The sequence below is a fragment of the Haliotis asinina genome, chromosome 8, assembly GCF_037392515.1.
Source record: "Haliotis asinina isolate JCU_RB_2024 chromosome 8, JCU_Hal_asi_v2, whole genome shotgun sequence".
Classification (NCBI taxonomy): domain Eukaryota; kingdom Metazoa; phylum Mollusca; class Gastropoda; order Lepetellida; family Haliotidae; genus Haliotis; species Haliotis asinina.
Window position 1 is genome coordinate 22,282,985 of NC_090287.1, and position 18,065 is coordinate 22,301,049.

General features: G+C 37.8%; 1 protein-coding gene across 1 annotated transcript in view; it reads right to left on the reverse strand.

Moving 5' to 3' along the window:
• Nucleotides 1–922: 922 nt before the first annotated feature.
• Nucleotides 923–18,065, reverse strand: part of LOC137294848 (uncharacterized) — a 93,732-nt gene continuing 76,589 nt past the window's right edge. Inside the window, exons 11-23 of the mRNA XM_067825975.1 lie at nucleotides 17,373–17,520; nucleotides 14,048–14,143; nucleotides 13,477–13,550; nucleotides 9,050–9,133; nucleotides 8,158–8,301; nucleotides 6,768–6,857; nucleotides 6,248–6,296; nucleotides 5,504–5,621; nucleotides 4,709–4,841; nucleotides 4,213–4,359; nucleotides 2,949–3,083; nucleotides 2,017–2,188; nucleotides 923–1,164 (exon numbers count right to left, since the gene is read on the reverse strand). Coding sequence (XP_067682076.1) covers nucleotides 950–1,164; nucleotides 2,017–2,188; nucleotides 2,949–3,083; nucleotides 4,213–4,359; nucleotides 4,709–4,841; nucleotides 5,504–5,621; nucleotides 6,248–6,296; nucleotides 6,768–6,857; nucleotides 8,158–8,301; nucleotides 9,050–9,133; nucleotides 13,477–13,550; nucleotides 14,048–14,143; nucleotides 17,373–17,520 — 1,605 coding nt within the window. The 3' untranslated portion in view covers nucleotides 923–949. The remainder of the gene's footprint in view (nucleotides 1,165–2,016; nucleotides 2,189–2,948; nucleotides 3,084–4,212; nucleotides 4,360–4,708; nucleotides 4,842–5,503; nucleotides 5,622–6,247; nucleotides 6,297–6,767; nucleotides 6,858–8,157; nucleotides 8,302–9,049; nucleotides 9,134–13,476; nucleotides 13,551–14,047; nucleotides 14,144–17,372; nucleotides 17,521–18,065) is intronic.

Genomic DNA, 18,065 nt, shown 5'->3' on the forward strand with positions numbered 1-18,065 from the left:
TTTAGACACCATCTAATGGTATCATGCAATCATATTTAGCCATTTGTTCCATGCCACGAAACATTCTCTGAGATTACTTTCCTACTGTGCATCAAATGACGGCGTAGAAATGATGTTATCCATCAGACATGATCAAAACATGAATATATACCATATTTTCATGTAATATTGTAGTTCATCGCTACATGAGTGAATCAGATAGCTCCAGGAGAAGGAGTTAAATCATCCAACAATGTAGCAACATGTCAGGGTGTAGCTGAGACAAGACAAGGTCCTGTAGGACTAGTTGGCTTTTCCCCATGATGTTCTCAATCTGTCTCTGTGTTTTGCATTTCTATTCTTGGTGGGCTCCTTTCAGTGAGGTTGAGATTCCAAGTGTATGAGCTGGGCCTAGATTTTCAAGACTCTATTAGCGCTAAGATCATCATAAGTTAATGTTAATGCATGGCACTTATGACTGTCTTAGCACTAAAAGAACTTTGAAAATCTAGGAAAGTATGCTGGTCTCCTTAAATCAGTCATGACATCAAGTTCACATCTGTGTTGTTCTGTTCCCATCAAAATGAAGGTTCTCATGTGAGAGATATTAAGGTGTGTTTGTTTTAATTTAGAAAATTGCTTTCATTTCAATACATTACCCTGGTTATCATAGGAATTTCTTGAATAACAATTTATGTAAAAAAATCCATTTCATTAATAATTTTGTCTGCAAAGACAGGTTGACATGTGGGGCTATGGTGGGATTTTCATATCTTTTAAAAAATCAAGCTGTAGGACCCAAAATATTTGGTTTATCAGTTTAACCTCAAACATCCTAAGGCTCTGTTTGATAACTACTATGTCAAGAAATACTATTAGGTAAATAATGTTACCGAGTCCTACTTTTTGTGTAAGTACAAAAGTAATACTGTGTTATCATTAACTCTGTGCTTAGATGCATTGTTCTTCACTAGAATCTCTCAAACAGAGCTAGGTTTCCACTCTTCTTCTGGTTAACTCTCCGATCCCATACCACAAAGAGAGCCAACAGTATCAGCCCTACTATGATGCCTCCGAATGCTGAACCAATTGGGTTAGGTGGTGTGAACTTGGACAGCTTTTGTTTCCTCCAAATGTCGTACAGAGAATCTCCACAGTCATTCAGATCTGCTGTCTGTGGGGCCACTGAAACAGATTCATACACCTAGAATTATCAACCTCTTCTTACGATAAGCATAGGATCTAGCTGCGATCTCTCAGAAGCAAACGCATAGCTCCAACTCAGTATAAATGTTAGTCTTAGCATATCCATAATATAACCTTGATAATAGTTTTAATACATACTGAGTGATACCAGTAAGGGAACATACTACATCATGGCAGTTGCAGCTATGTGTGAACAAACATAAATATCTGTAAATATTTTAGAGATGCGCTCCCACAGTGCTATCCAAAACTGGTAATAGAAACTGGAACACTTCATTTTCGCGTGTTTCTTCATTAGTTTCTTCCAGTGTATATTAATTATGAAGCATTTTATAAATCAGACCTATTAATGGTAGGCAGGTTACGGAAACCGGATTTCCGGATAGGTAATTTTACAACGTTGTGAATTCGTTTTAAGGAATTTTAATTCAGAGGGCGAGTTTTCCGTGTATCTGAGGTTCGGATAAACGGGGTATCCTCGTTAGGATGAGAGAGCCACAATAAACTCGTTGCGTCTAGTGGCAGCAAGAGTTGTATACTCCCCAGGGAGTTGAGATTGAAATACGATGTGCTATTGAGATTGACATCCGGTGATCGAGGGAAAAATACCTACTGCCTAGAGAAATTGCCTTGCAGTTTGATTTGTGCGCTATACAAGAACACTTATAATATAATAATAATAATAATGACTGTATATTAATCATGAAGCATTTTATAAATCAGACCTATTAATGGTAGACAAGCTGGTTGGTAAGGTTTTAAAGCAGCCTTGGGCATGAAAAGGCCCATGTGCACCCAGCCTGACCTATTCGTCTTCTTGTCAGCACCTACCTCCCTCTACAACAGTGACCATGACCTTCACTGGAGGCGTGGCATTACAATCCAGCTGAGACGCAAAGTACAATCGGCCAGCCTTCCTGAGTGGGTGCAGGTGATGCGTGGTGTTCTCAGACGACCCTTTCAACATTGTGGCATCAGTGAAGTTGCAACTGTTGTAGGCGGACTGAAACACAAAACAATACTCACACTCAATGGTTTCAAAATGGCTACAAGATGCTTTGACCTGTAACTGATGATCAAAGAATCATCAAATCATCAAATGTAATGGGAAAACCTATTGAAAACCCCATAATGCCCATGAACAAGGAGTTGTTACAGATAAACATCCGTATGATAAAACTGAGGAATGTGTTTATGTTGATAGCACACAGTGAAGTTGGTGCACAGCCATTATGAGATTAAACTTGCAGACACTTTCTGAAACACTTTATACATTTCAGCATTTGACAAGGCTGTGATCATTACTAGAGAACCTGTGTTATAAAACAAGCTTCAAGAATGAGATATTGAAAAACCAGTCTATCCTAACTGGTAGCACTTTGTGTTTCTGACTTTAATTTCTATATTCTGCAAGCATGATATATGAGCTTGTATAGATAGTACATGACTTGTAAAAGTTGTTTGCTTTAAAAAGAAGAGTGTACAGTGATACCCCAGACACCTTGACCCCAATATCAAGAAACCTTGCCTTCCGGTCAATTTTCTGTAAAAAAAACAACACCCCCCCCACCATGCTGTTTTGGAAGTGATTTTAACCCAGAAGTGTTTGCTTGCTACCGTTTCTACAACAAAGCATGGATGACAGAAATCCAGATATCCTGATATTCAGTTATCCGCAAAATTACCGCAAAAATAAATGTGTCTGGATATCTGGGGTCTCACTGTGTTCTGTATGGTGAGTTGTTGTAAGGACTACAACCTACCTTGGATGCCATGAGGTAGACAGAGTGGTTGGAGGAATACTTGAAGATGAGTCTGTCTCCAACAAGAGCATAGACACTGGGTAAAGCTTTGTCTCCGACAGACCAGAAGTGGTCACTTTCACCAATGAAGAAGTCCTGAAATTAATATTCTAATTTGAAAGACACAAGGCACAATACAGAAAGGCTGCAAGACCAACTTTACCTTAGTCCATGTGGTACAGAAATGCTGCAAGGTCAAAAGTATTAGTTCACCCGAATATGTTGTCACAATGGAATTTCTATGTTCAACACCAATGTGACGCTTTACCTTAATCAAATATATCTCACACAAAATTGATAAACTGTAATACACAATGACATATCCTGCACTTTTGTGACACTAACTCCATATACTCAGCTCTCCTGTTTCACTATAGTGTCTGCAAACAACCAATCACTTGTCAGTATTTGAAAATCATGGTAGCCATGGTTTGGTGAAGAAAATAGAGAATATATTTACTGCAGCACACTAAGGCCCATCGACAGACAGGGAACCTATGCCAACACTGCAAAATGATGAAAGCATTTTAATGGGAATCAGCAGCACAAGAGTGCTATTTAAAATCATTAACTGATCATTCAAGCAATTCTGGGCCCACTTGCACTAAATGATCTTAGCACCACAATGGTTGTAACTCCCACTCTCCAACATATGTTTAAGACAGCCGTACCACTAAGATCGCTTTGTGCAAGTGGGCCCTGGGCTGGGGTTGATGATGAAGGCCCTTGCAGTCTCTCCTCCTCACTACTGGTGGTCCAAATAATTTAAATAATCGGATTGGTCACAGTGACCAAACAACTAAGTGACCAATCACATTTCTCAAACCCGAACACTAACAATTTCGGAACTACTGCTTTAATGATTGAAACACTTGACAATGGAACATATGTTAGGCGTTGTCAGAGCCTGAAAATGTTTTTTAATTCTTAGAAAACTCATTTCATTTACTGAAAAATCAAGAGTTAGGGGAGTTTCCGTTAATGATATATTAGTCATCACTTTAGAGCAGCATGTTGCATCATTTTACAGAGAATGTGAAATTTTGCAAATGCAATTTGTGCAGTTTCGAAAATACAACAAAAACAACATATATGCAATAAGAATCTGGAAAGAAAAATCTGAAAAATGATGCTAGCTAATTGTTAACACTACTTTCCCCACAGTTGTAGATGTAGAGCTTGCACTGTTTGTGGATGGGGTGTCATGATTGCCCTTGATGCCTACCTTTGGGCTTGTACAAAGGTCCCTTGTGATGGTGGGTAGGCTGACGTTGAACGGTTTCTTCCCGATGACGGGGTTGTGTATTACCAGCTTCAGGAGGCCAGATGCCAGAGCTTGGATCATTGCCTGGGTGGACTCTGGAACTTTACCCTAGCAATACAAATTAACATTATCAATAATAAAACCTACAAACTAATTGTTTATTTGCATATTCAGTAGCACTGTTAACTGTCAAGAGTTAGTTAGGATATATATGACAGGATATGTCACAAGATGGCACCTGGCAAGTGATCATGTTCAGCGGTGCCTAGGTAACTTTAACTGATAAGTTATGTTCTGTGTGATGGCACAAGAGGCCGTTGTTTGTGAAAGTTAAGTGTAAAGTTAACGAAAGTTAAACGGAGAGTTAAACGTATTGCATGAACATGCAACAATAAGCCAAGACACAGCTGGGCATTATTCTGGTCTGACTACTGTCTTTATACTTGGAGAAACTCACATGGGCCTTGTACGCCTTGTCCCTGTCCTGTGAAGGATGGAGTTCAAGGGTGATGGAGATGTTGGTGGTGAGGATGGTGAGGTTGGCTGTTACTGAACGCTCGGCTTTCTTCGGAATGTTCTCCACCAAAATACTGCAGAAGGACCAGCAGCATAATTTAAAAGTGAGACCAGTATGATTTCAAGACACAAAGCACAACAATTATCATTTGTTCACAAGGACCTTTTGCAATATGGCTATTGCAAGGGAGTGCCCTGTCTATGGTACTGAAAGACATACACCCGGACAAAATGAAATGTCTGGTCGGGATCATCTCTGCTCTCTCATCAACAATACATCACCTGTCACTAACCTATACTTGAGGACGTCCACCCTGAGGATCACAAATGCCCAAAGACATTTTCTGCTCCATCATCAGTGTATGAAATAAACCAATATACGAGCCAGACATCAGGGATTTAACCAGACAATATTACTTGGATGTATGGAACATATCATCCAATGGTTTTACCAGACCAGACAATATCACTAGGATGTATGGAACATATCATCCAATGGTTTTACCAGACCAGACAATATCACTAGGATGTATGGAACATATCATCCAATGGTTTTACCAGACCAGACAATATCACTAGGATGTATGGAACATATCCAATGGTGTTACCAGACCATCGGACAGGCTAGCTGTAAATTTAGACTGTCTGTCAGAAATCTGGCAAGTGTTGGGCGTCAGATGGGATTTATTTTATATACTGCCCCTCATTCACAAACACAAGGTCAGCAGTCACTCACCTGTACTGCAGGACGTCCACCCTGTCCAGGACAAACGCCCCGAGCCCCATAGCTGGGACTTTTTCTGCCCCTTCATCCACAAACACCGTGTCGATGGGCAGCATGTTCACCAAGGGACCTGACAGTATAAAAATGTCAGTGCCAATACAATAGGACCTAATCATCACCAAACAGTCATTCAACAAAGCTAATGTCCAGACTTCCAGGGCAAACAAGTCCAGAATGTTTACAGTTGAGTCATCAATACTACAGCTACATCAGCAAACTTATCAACTCTGGACCAGACAAACCATCAGTCCGGGCATTATGATACCCAAGTATTTTGTTGATTGCCCCAGCAGCATCTCATGCAGAATCTAACTATTCAGCAAATCTCACCAGTCATTTTGAACGCTATCAAACATTTACTGGGTATCTTGGTTGGTTGGTTGGTTAACACCACACTCAACAATATTCCAGCTATCTGGCAGCAGTCTGTAAATAATCTAGTCTGTACCAGACAATCCAGTGATCAAGATCATGACCATCAATCTACGCATGTGGCAACCAAATCAGTCCCATTAGTTGCCTCTTACGAAAAGCATGTTTTACTGAAGACAAATACTAACCCGGATTGTCACTGGTTACTGGGTATCTATACTAAATTCTCATTTGTAAAACCTTCTTGAACACACAACAAAATACTAAATCATCCTTTGCCTCACTTTTGAAGAGTACCTCGTGGTCTACCTATTCAAGACTTACACGGTGCTCCTTCAAGCTGTGTACAGTACCAGATCCCTGGAGAGGTCAGCTGTGGAAGAAAGACAGAAGTAAATGGTACAAAGTCAGCAGACACGTTGAGTGAGTGACGAGTTTTACACAGCAATCAGCAATGTTCCAGGCAGGGGGAACCAGTAATTGGCTTTACACACTGTACCCACATGGGGATCGAACCCAGGTCTTCAGTGGGATGAGAGAACACTTTTATCACTAGGCTACCCCACCACCCCAGACATCTTGAGGGTCACAACGAAGCAACTGAGATATGGTCAAGACGATGTTACTAGTACTTCATAATTTTAACTAGCAATCATGAATGGACCTATTTTCATTCTTGAGCCTGTTCCAACCTCAACTACAGACAGCACATTGTGGAAGGGAGTGCTAGTTCCTTCCACTTTTGGACAGTCTTAAATTTTGAACCCTATAAAACCTGAGCTAAACACTCTCATGCTTGGAGAGTGACAACACATTGTTTAAGTGTCATTAGCACTACACTTACCTTGCCCTTGATGATATTATCATCAGTAGCTTTGACCTTCACACTGATCCATCCCTTCCAAAGGGCCAGCAGGAATTCACTGCTCAGATCCTGTCCATATCGAATTAAAAATATCTTATGATTTACATACACAATCAGCTATGTATATTGTGATGAAGAATATACAGCACTCATAGCATTCAGTCATGTGAGTGAGTTAGTGAGTGAGTGAGTGAGTGAATGAGAGTGATGAGAGTGATGTGAGTGAGTATGGTTTTATCAATATTCCAGCAACATCTTGGCAGAGGGACACCAGAAATGGGCTTCACACATTGTAATCATATGGGGAATTGTACTGGGTCTTAGGTATGACAAGTGAACACTTTAACCTCTCGGCTATCCCACCCATGTGATGAAGTCACTCGTACAAGATTTCTGATACCCAGTAGATGGTTTTGACAAAGAACCATTATGCCTCATAGGTAAATTTCAAATGATATTACATTATGTTACATTATTTACAACAAAATATATGTTGTAATATAACTGATACTAACCAAGCTGCAAAAGAACGTCTCCAATGGAATATCAAATGTGGCCAGTATGTAAAAAGTTTAAATAAGGTTTTTCTTATATTAAGGACAATTTATAATGAAATAAATTAAAAAAAATGCAAAGGAGAAACTAAAATACTAACAGAAATAATCTTTGCAAATTGTATCAAATAACCGAGAGGGGGAATTTCAGCAAATGTTATTTCTTCGGCCTTGTGTATCTCTCAATACTCAAGCACCAGTGCAACCAGTAAATGGTGCCTGACAAACAGTATGTAAAATAGCAACTACGAAAAATCCAGTCCGGCCAATAAATCTCCACAGTCACCAGCCCCACCATTCTCTTCCCACAGAGGTTACTTCTGTCATATCTTCCTACGTACGTAGGAAGATATGACAGGAATAACCTCTGTGGGAAGAGAATGCTGCCCCACTGGCTAATGATTTTCCATGGGGATATTTTGTAAACATATCACTCTCTCCAACTCGGTAAGTTATAATACACTTTTTATATCATGTAAGACTGTAGCCTAGTAAAATATGTTTAGCATATTAACAGCTAAATGATGAAACCTGTGCCATGTCATGACAGTATCTTATTCTTATCTATTTTTTAAAACTTTTGATTAGTTTCCACATTCATATTTCAGGCTAGTAGAATTATTTTGTGGAGTACTAACTTTCAGGCATAGCTAGAGTGATTGGCCAGAAACATTTTGAAGTATTTCGCACACTGCTGGCAAGTGAGTTATCTGACCCAAATATCTGAGGATGGGCGCTGCTATCAAGTAATGCCTATCAGATACACAATACATGTTTTAGTAGTGCTTCTTGTTTTGCTTCCCTGAGTGTATTACCTTCAGTCTGCCTTTCACGACATAGTCACCATTCTTGGAGTTGACGATGCTGTCTGTGAGGCTGTACATGGTGGCACCGTTTACCCCCCACGAGGCAGGGCCATCTAAAGTCACTGATGTGATGTTGGTAGGAATGTTTTTCAACTGCAAACAGTCATACAAAGTGCTGATTTACAGAAAATGATGTTTCCAGATATAATATTTTTTATATATATATACAGGAAGAGAATGATATTGATGTACATGATGAAGCATGCCCATACCTGATCAGTAACACAAAACAATATGAAGTGCAGTATATCCCATACATCACAGTTCATAGCATGCATATTTAACACATATGACAATTCATAATGTGCAGTATATCCCATACATGATAGTTCACAGCATGCATATTTAACACATAAGACAATTTATAAAGTATACTTATACATATATAAAATGCAGTATTTCCCCATATATCTCCCATGCAATTTATACGGTGCATTATTTACCTTGATTGCTACTGGCAAACAAGGATAAGTTGGACCGGCACAGAGAACGCTTTTAAGAATAGTAGGCGGTGCACGGCAATGAGCAAATCCATTTGGTTTGTGAAATGTAGAGCAGATGTTGGCTAGTCCACATGCAGTGCATGACAATGAATTTGACTGCTGCATACGCCTTGCTCAAAAGACTTTCATGTGGTCAGTGTAGCAAGCTGGTAATGCACTACACTTAATCGCATACAACCTGGGACCCCTTCACTCACAATGACAAGCACCAGTGGGTGGCACTCATACATGATATACAGGTCAATTGTCAGGTTGATTATCCTTGTTTGCCAGTAGTTTTTAAGGTGCTCGCCTTCTTTACACAACAAGAATTAAGTAAAAGTGGTGAAAGGTTTTACCAGAATTTCAAAGGTCAGCCATCTTCCTTTGGTAAACTGAAAGCCTCCAACACCATAGATTTTGCTGTTCATCTTGAGAATGCACTAGAACAGATAAGGAGGCACTGAATCATTGCACAGATAAAGTTTATTTGTACTCATCAAATTGGTAACTATAACACGAAGAAATCACATGACACAACTGACAATGTTGAAATATACTGAATCAAAAACGAAACTTCACATGGGTTATTTAAAGGTCACATGCAATGAAAAACACAACTTTTCAGATTCTGATACCTTTTGGTATACACTTACCGAAACAAATCATCAAAAATGCTAATTCAACCTATAAAATTGAAAAAAAAACATGATAAAAAAAGCCCACAAAATCAGAGTTCAAATGATTCACAAATCTTCCCCCAGCATTCGGGGAAAGAGTGGTTTCAACAGCTGTGCTGCACTGTGCTCATAATGCAGGCGCAGTGAATAGGTTCATTAAGCTTGAAACAGTATGCCTGCCCGCAGTATGAGGTCATGAGTAGACTAATCTTGGATGTGTACACAATAATAATGTACTCGTTACTTGTTGATTGTGATAAGCAGACTGTTACAGAGAAAACTAGATATCTGGTTTATTGACACTTATATGTCTGTGACCAGTGAAAAAGCTTTCTTACACATGAATGCACACCCGCCAGCTTTGACTGAGTGAGTTCGGTACCACGGCTGCTTCGTTTCGAGGTAGGTAAGCCCAAGTACAAAATATTGCACTTTTGATTTGCGACTATACGCTTATAATTCTGTTTATCTGTGTTTTCTTAATCAGCAATGCATTTTATATATCACAAATAAGTGATAAATGTGTTTTAATTATCATTGATTTTTTGGTTGCATGTGACCTTTAAACTCCACATAGGTTATTTATATCCAAAACACACCCAGTTAGGAGAAAATATGTGGCTACTGTATAAATCTGGTATATGGACATGATGTGAAGGAAATGTGAAGTTTCTTTTTTAGTTCAATATATCTCTACATTATATACATTGAATGAGTGAGTAAGTTATGTTTTATGCCACTTTTAGCATCATTCCAGCAATATCATGGCAGGGAACACCAGAAATTGGCTTCACACAAGACCCATGTGGGGGAATGGAACCCTGGTCTTCGAGGTGATGAGCAAATGCTGTAAGCCCCACCAGCCCTTTATGCATTCAGAGTGTAAAAATGTTCAAAGTGGTGTTGAACTTACTCCTTCACTCTCTCAGTTATATTCAAACAGAGTTGTATACATCTGAAAATCTGAAAATACCAACTACCAACAATCTGTGTAGGCCTGGGATGGGTAGGAAAAAATGGCATCGAGTACCCACATGTACTTATCCAAATCAGAATCGAATACCCGGAAATGTAAAGAACACAGCGCTTTTGTCACCTTTCAGAATGTCCAATCAGAATTTAGCAGATATTATTCTGGAAAACTTGAAAGGATGGCAATAAGACACTGCTATCTTAGGCTATTTAATTTACACCTGTTAACTAACATAAAGAGTAACACCATTGCTTACAATCATCATTAAAACACAGAACCGTTCGTTCTCGTTGTTACTTTGACTTACTGCAATAAATCAGTCATTAGTAACAACCTCCATTAATCCACCTATACCAAAGATGTAAATGTGTGAATAAAAAAGAAAAGTTATTTATTCAACTGGTAGACAACTACCAATATTCTAACTGAACCTAGTTATTTATTCAACTGGTAGACATCTACCAATATTCTAACTGAACCTAGTTATTTATTCAACTGGTAGACAACTACCAATATTCTAACTGAACCTAGTTATTTATTCAACTGGTAGACAACTACCAATATTCTAACTGAACCTAGTTATTTATTCAACTGGTAGACAACTACCAATATTCTAACTGAACCTAGTTATTTATTCAACTGGTAGACAACTACCAATATTCTAACTGAACCTAGTTATTTATTCAACTGGTAGACAACTACCAATATTCTAACTGAACCTAGTTATTTATTCAACTGGTAGACAACTACCAATATTCTAACTGAACCTAGTTATTTATTCAACTGGTAGACAACTACCAATATTCTAACTGAACCTAGTTATTTATTCAACTGGTAGACATCTACCAATATTCTAACTGAACCTAGTTATTTATTCAACTGGTAGACAACTACCAATATTCTAACTGAACCTAGTTATTTATTCAACTGGTAGACAACTACCAATATTCTAACTGAACCTAGTTATTTATTCAACTGGTAGACAACTACCAATATTCTAACTGAACCTAGTTATTTATTCAACTGGTAGACAACTACCAATATTCTAACTGAACCTAGTTATTTATTCAACTGGTAGACAACTACCAATATTCTAACTGAACCTAGTTATTTATTCAACTGGTAGACAACTACCAATATTCTAACTGAACCTAGTTATTTATTCAACTGGTAGACAACTACCAATATTCTAACTGAACCTAGTTATTTATTCAACTGGTAGACAACTACCAATATTCTAACTGAACCTAGTTATTTATTCAACTGGTAGACAACTACCAATATTCTAACTGAACCTAGTTATTTATTCAACTGGTAGACAACTACCAATATTCTAACTGAACCTAGTTATTTATTCAACTGGTAGACAACTACCAATATTCTAACTGAACCTAGTTATTTATTCAACTGGTAGACAACTACCAATATTCTAACTGAACCTAGTTATTTATTCAACTGGTAGACAACTACCAATATTCTAACTGAACCTAGTTATTTATTCAACTGGTAGACAACTACCAATATTCTAACTGAACCTAGTTATTTATTCAACTGGTAGACAACTACCAATATTCTAACTGAACCTAGTTATTTATTCAACTGGTAGACAACTACCAATATTCTAACTGAACCTAGTTATTTATTCAACTGGTAGACAACTACCAATATTCTAACTGAACCTAGTTATTTATTCAACTGGTAGACAACTACCAATATTCTAACTGAACCTAGTTATTTATTCAACTGGTAGACAACTACCAATATTCTAACTGAACCTAGTTATTTATTCAACTGGTAGACATCTACCAATATTCTAACTGAACCTAGTTATTTATTCAACTGGTAGACAACTACCAATATTCTAACTGAACCTAGTTATTTATTCAACTGGTAGACAACTACCAATATTCTAACTGAACCTAGTTATTTATTCAACTGGTAGACAACTACCAATATTCTAACTGAACCTAGAATGTTTTACAGGTAGACATTATGTAAACTTACACTGAATAAAATTTGATTGATGTATTTACTGACAGGAGAAGTGACATATACAGACAGGCAATCTGTAATGCAACTGAGTTGAGCAACATAGCAAAATGCTTCCCTCGCACCAGAGAAGACTGGTTAATTTACTCTGTTAAGCAACTCAGTTGCAGTACAGTTTGCCTATTATACATTAAAGAGACTAAAACAGAGCTGTGAACAACTCATTAGCTGTATATGAAATATTTATAGAGATTTACTTTTCATACTTCCTGAAGATTATTAAATAGAGAATTGAAATGCTTCTGTTTGAATGTATGGATAAAGAAACTAGCTAAATGCTATATTTTCACATTTAAATGAAAAAAGAAACATTTCAAAATAATTCTAAATCTGTATCTAAGTGAACACAGCCTGTCTTCATTAGAATAAGTGTATATGCAGATTATTATTTGTTAAACTATATATTCAGGGTGGAAGTGCTGTCCACATGAAATGTCAAGTTACCCTAAAGCAACTACACTTCCTCGATGGATAGCGCATGTGGCATAAGAGTAAATGTAAGTTTTCCCTCGCATTTTCATTGTTTTGCAAGTACATCAGGTTTTGCCATTTAACAGGGGGGTCTAGAAATCTACAGCGCTTACAACTACAAACTGTCAACTCCCTGGACAGGAAAATCACAAAGCAATGGACAGTGTGAACAAATGTGAACAACTCCAGATAAAAAGTACAGTTTGATTTACTGACGATAACGGAAGAATTACTGATGCAATAAAGCGTACACTGTGAATGCAGACCTAAAATAACTTTATCTAAGAATTAACAGCTAAAAAAAATGCTTCTGTTGATGAGGATGTCATATTTCATGTTGAAACGATTGTTTTCCCACAATCTTATTTTGACACTCAGGAGGGTGCCCTCGCTTAATGTGCAATTGCAATAAATATAGAGGTTGTCCAAATGAGTCAGAACACTCAACTTAGCGAGTGTGGTCCATTTCCTTCTTGGTTAGAGTTACATGTCCTTGTCACTACAGAGTTCTCTCCCTTTCCAGGTACTCGATTCCTTGAAATAGGACTCCATTCCAGTTGTACCCGACCCATATTCAGGTACAATTCCAAGCCCTAAAACTGTGACAACTTACATGCATTGCCTGTTGCAGTTTGCCGTCTATTAGCATGCCCAGAGTACGCAAGAATACAGTCTTCAGGAATCTCACTGCAAGCGATAATAATATTCATTATAGTTATTAAATTCCTTGCATAGTTGTTGTTATCACAAGCATTGATAATGGACACTAATTCAACCTGTTTAAAACATATTCAGACACCACTGTGCTCACACTGAATGTAGTCCACATTTCAAAATGTTAAAAAGACTTTCTTTCAACAAATATTCCTCACAGCATTGCTAATCAAACACTTTCTGTAGTAACATTCAGACCTAATTACACCAGCCCCTCAAGTATTTAAAATTCCACAATGTTCCCTACTGTAACAATAATCCCTATAATCTTGAAAATGGTTGTAATGTGTACCTCTTACATTTGCTTTACATAAGATTTTACTTAATCCTTAAATATAAATTGTAAGGAGAATGTTTTAAATTCAACAATATATAGTATCTCGGATGTGACACTGACAATAGTGTCTGTTCTTACCTGTGCCAATGTATGGTATCTAAGATGTGACACTGACAATGGTGTCTGTTCTTACCTGATCCAATGTATGGTATCTGGGATGTGACATTGACAATGGTGTTAATGAAAGGAGAATCATCATCCTGTTTTTTAACAAAGAAGGAAGGAGAACCTGCAACACAACATATATATGTTTAGGTTTCGTCATGGCATGTACATATTTGCAACTTGAAACTTACATTGAAGTAGGCTGGGTTTAAACCAACAGGAGCTTCCATTACCCCAAAGTATGTCACTAAAATGAGCAAAAGCTAGACAAAATTCAAAATTTCAAAACTTCTCTTCTCAAATTTTGATGCTGACATTGCAGACAACACAATGCACCAAGACCTCATCCTCCTAACGTGATCATTTATTCTTGAATTATCAGTTGAGGCCAGATCAATTTTATTTCTTGTTTTTCGGATCTGCCTGCCATATTTTTTCAATAATATTAAGAAAAAAAAAAATTTTCCCTGCTCAAAAAATAAAATCCTACTGTCTTTTACTGGCCAAATATGTAAACTTACAAGAAGCACTGAATTAGATTGTATTTTGCCCATATACACACCATTAATTGCCCAAAGAAAAATTTGGAGATAAACATCATGTGTTGGCCAATTTCCGGGTGTTAGCTTCAAATACTCAATAACACCCGGAAATTGGCCAACACATGATGTTTATCGACATTGTAAACAAAAAAGTAAACCAAAGGGGTTTTACTGTCTGCACTCGTTCACATCGAGTATGAGTACAGCAGTAAAGTGTCCTCAGCTGGCCGTTTCAGCTGGTTCCCATGGTAGCATCTGGAGTTGCTCATTTGTGACGTCATTCTAACTTTACGTCACAATATGATTTGAATGACGTCACCACTGTTGATGACACAACAAAACAATTGTTTACGTGTAAATATGCAGTGAATAGTCTTGCAGTTTCCGGGAATCTAATACCATTTGATCATGTTTTTCAACCAATCAGATTACAGAACACAGTGACTTTTGGTTTACAATACTGAGTAATAATACCTTGATTGGTGATTTTATTTTTATCATTTTCCCTCCTGACTTTAGGTTATCTGAATACAAAAATCTGTACAACAAGAAAAATAATTGGTCTGGCCTGGCCTAAAAGCAAATTAAAAAAAAATAATTATAATGAATTTAAAACCATAGTAGGCCTAATTAGGGAAGTTTTACTGAGATTAGCTCCAGACTCAGTTAAGTTGAGTTTATGCCGCAGTCGGTAATATTCCAGCTACATGGCAGTGGTCTTTAAGTAACTGTGTTTGGACCAGACAATCCAATGATCAACAGCATGAGCATTGATCTAAACAATTTGGAACTGATAATATGTGTCAAACAAGTCAGCAAGCCTGACCGCTTGATTATGTTGGTCACCTCTTACAGCAAGCATGGGTTACATGAAGATACATTCTAACCTGGACCTTCATTGGTCGATTAGCTCAAGACATAAAGTCAAATATTAGTCTTTGAGCAGACAGTGATAGAAGCAATGACAGACAAAAGGTCCCTTCACCATGTTGTGATTCCTTACGATTTATACATGAAGAGACTAGTAATGCTTCCTATTGCTCACCTTACAATAGAATCAATGAAGCAATATCAAGCTTTAAAAACTTTAACCGACAAAGAAAATGCAGATTTTGCACGAAGGTGTTCAAAACTATTGTCTTATATTATATTTATATGAATAGCTGGCAACTGCACTGTGTTTGCTTAAATAAGCATCATATATTGATCTGCTGAAGTTGCAGAAAACTTCAGATTGCCACGTTTCTGAATTATAAAAGAAAGAGAGAAAATCTTTCAATCAGTGACTCTTTTCAAGTTATTAACACTGACAAGGTTACTGGTAGACTAAGTTCACTGATGCCTGCCCACATCCAAGACACTTAGTGAACTTCTGGGTGAATGGTTTCTGAACACTATCTATCCCTTGACCATCTTTAACTTCAAATCACTGCACAATTCATTACTTTTTGAAATATGACAAATTGTTGTGAGAGGAACTTTGGAGACCCTTATTTGAGATAAAGGGAATAGAACATTTCAGACACCATCTACTGGTCAAATTAGAGTCCTCAAAGCTTGCAGCATATATTTAACTTGCATTTATAACAATCTGTAAGGTGGACTAAAGCAAGGTAGCAATGCCTGTATTAAGATTCCAGCCTACACTCTGCACCATTGGAGGCTTTGAAACATTGCAAGTCTCTGAAGCCTTGTCCACTTCACAAATATTTTAGGGGTTTTTTTTCTTTTGTAGTGGCGTGGCATGGCGTGGCATGTGTATGTCAGATAGCTGATTTATGTTATGCCTTCAGTTTCATCTGATTTGTTGTTTTAAACGTCCATCTCACGGTTCCCTTCTTGTGACATGCAATATTTGCTACATGGATGACAATCAACTGAAATCATGTTCAATGCATTAAAAGATTTGTATATTCACTTTCACATGTTCATTTCAAGTCAAGCACAAACTAATTAACCCACAGCCTAATTCAATCCTCTAGTCGAAGTCCCCAAATACAATCTGATCCCTCAGTTAAAGCATACAGACTAATTATAACTCTCAGTTATAATTAAATGAATTGCGCAACCATTTCAGATTTATCCTACAGCCTGGTTCAGTTCCTTCAGAGTAATCTTAACCCTCTACTCAAGGGCATACCAAATAATCTTATCCCATAGTTCAGAGCCTACTAACTAATCTCATCCCATAGTTCAGGGCCTACTAACTAATCTAAGCCCATAGTTCAGGGCCTACTGACTAATCTCATCCCATAGTTCAGGGCCTACTGACTAATCTTATCCCATAGTTCAGGGCCTACTGACTAATCTTATCCCATAGTTCAGGGCCTACTGACTAATCTCATCTCATAGTTCAGGGCCTACTGACTAATCTTATCCCATAGTTCAGGGCCTACTGACTAATCTAAGCCCATAGTTCAGGGCCTACTGACTAATCTCATCCCATAGTTCAGGGCCTACTGACTAATCTCATCCCATAGTTCAGGGCATACTGACTAATCTTATCCCATAGTTCAGGGCCTACTGACTAATCTCATCCCATAGTTCAGGGCCTACTGACTAATCTTATCCCATAGTTCAGGGCCTATTAACTAATCTTAGCCCATAATTCAGGGCCTACTACCTAATCTTACCTCCAAATTCAGGGCTTTCAGACTAATCTTACCCCTTAATAAGGGCCTACTGATTAATGTTATCCAATACTTCAGGGCCTATCAGTTAATCTTTACCCCTATCTTAGGGCCTACTGACTAATCTTACACCTTTGTTCAGGGCTTTCAGACTAGTTCAATGCCTGCAGAGAAATCATACCCCCTAGTTCAGGTCCTAGAAGATGTACAGACTGAATGGGTTCGTCTAGGCCGTGAGCGGCTGCTGTGATGTACGCTCGATGGTCGAGAAATGACACCGCAACCACACCATGGAAATCATGCTGCAGCTCATGGAGGTGAAGAAAAGCCTGGAAACAGAGTTAAGTACTGTGACAATGAGAACTACAATCGCATGTCTGCAGATGAACAGACTCTACAATTACTGCATCTGGCCTCACAGAGCATCAATAAAACAGTAAATGGAACCAGTTCCTAAACTGCAATACCACAATTGCAGACAAATTAATCACAATTTGGTTTTACATCTCAACATGATCAATTATTTGAGGAACTGATGTTATCACATCGTTGTCCTTTGAGGCCTAACAATCAGTATGGTGAGCATATACAAAATATTGTGATGTGTTATCATAAGTTTTTCTTTCAAAGTTCCTTTACAGAGACTGAAATGAGCTGTGTACCGTGTCTCTTGAAATATCCTTGCAGTATTGTTACAGTTCTTTCAACAAAATATATTGTGTAAGGTCACCATAAACATAACGAATTGGGGATTCAGTTCTTAATTAATGTTCTCTGACATGTAATTATGTTCATATCATGTCATATAAATCTGTATGAGAAAAACTTGGAATGGAGGGTATTAGGCATGTATACAGCTGAGCGTATTGGCAAA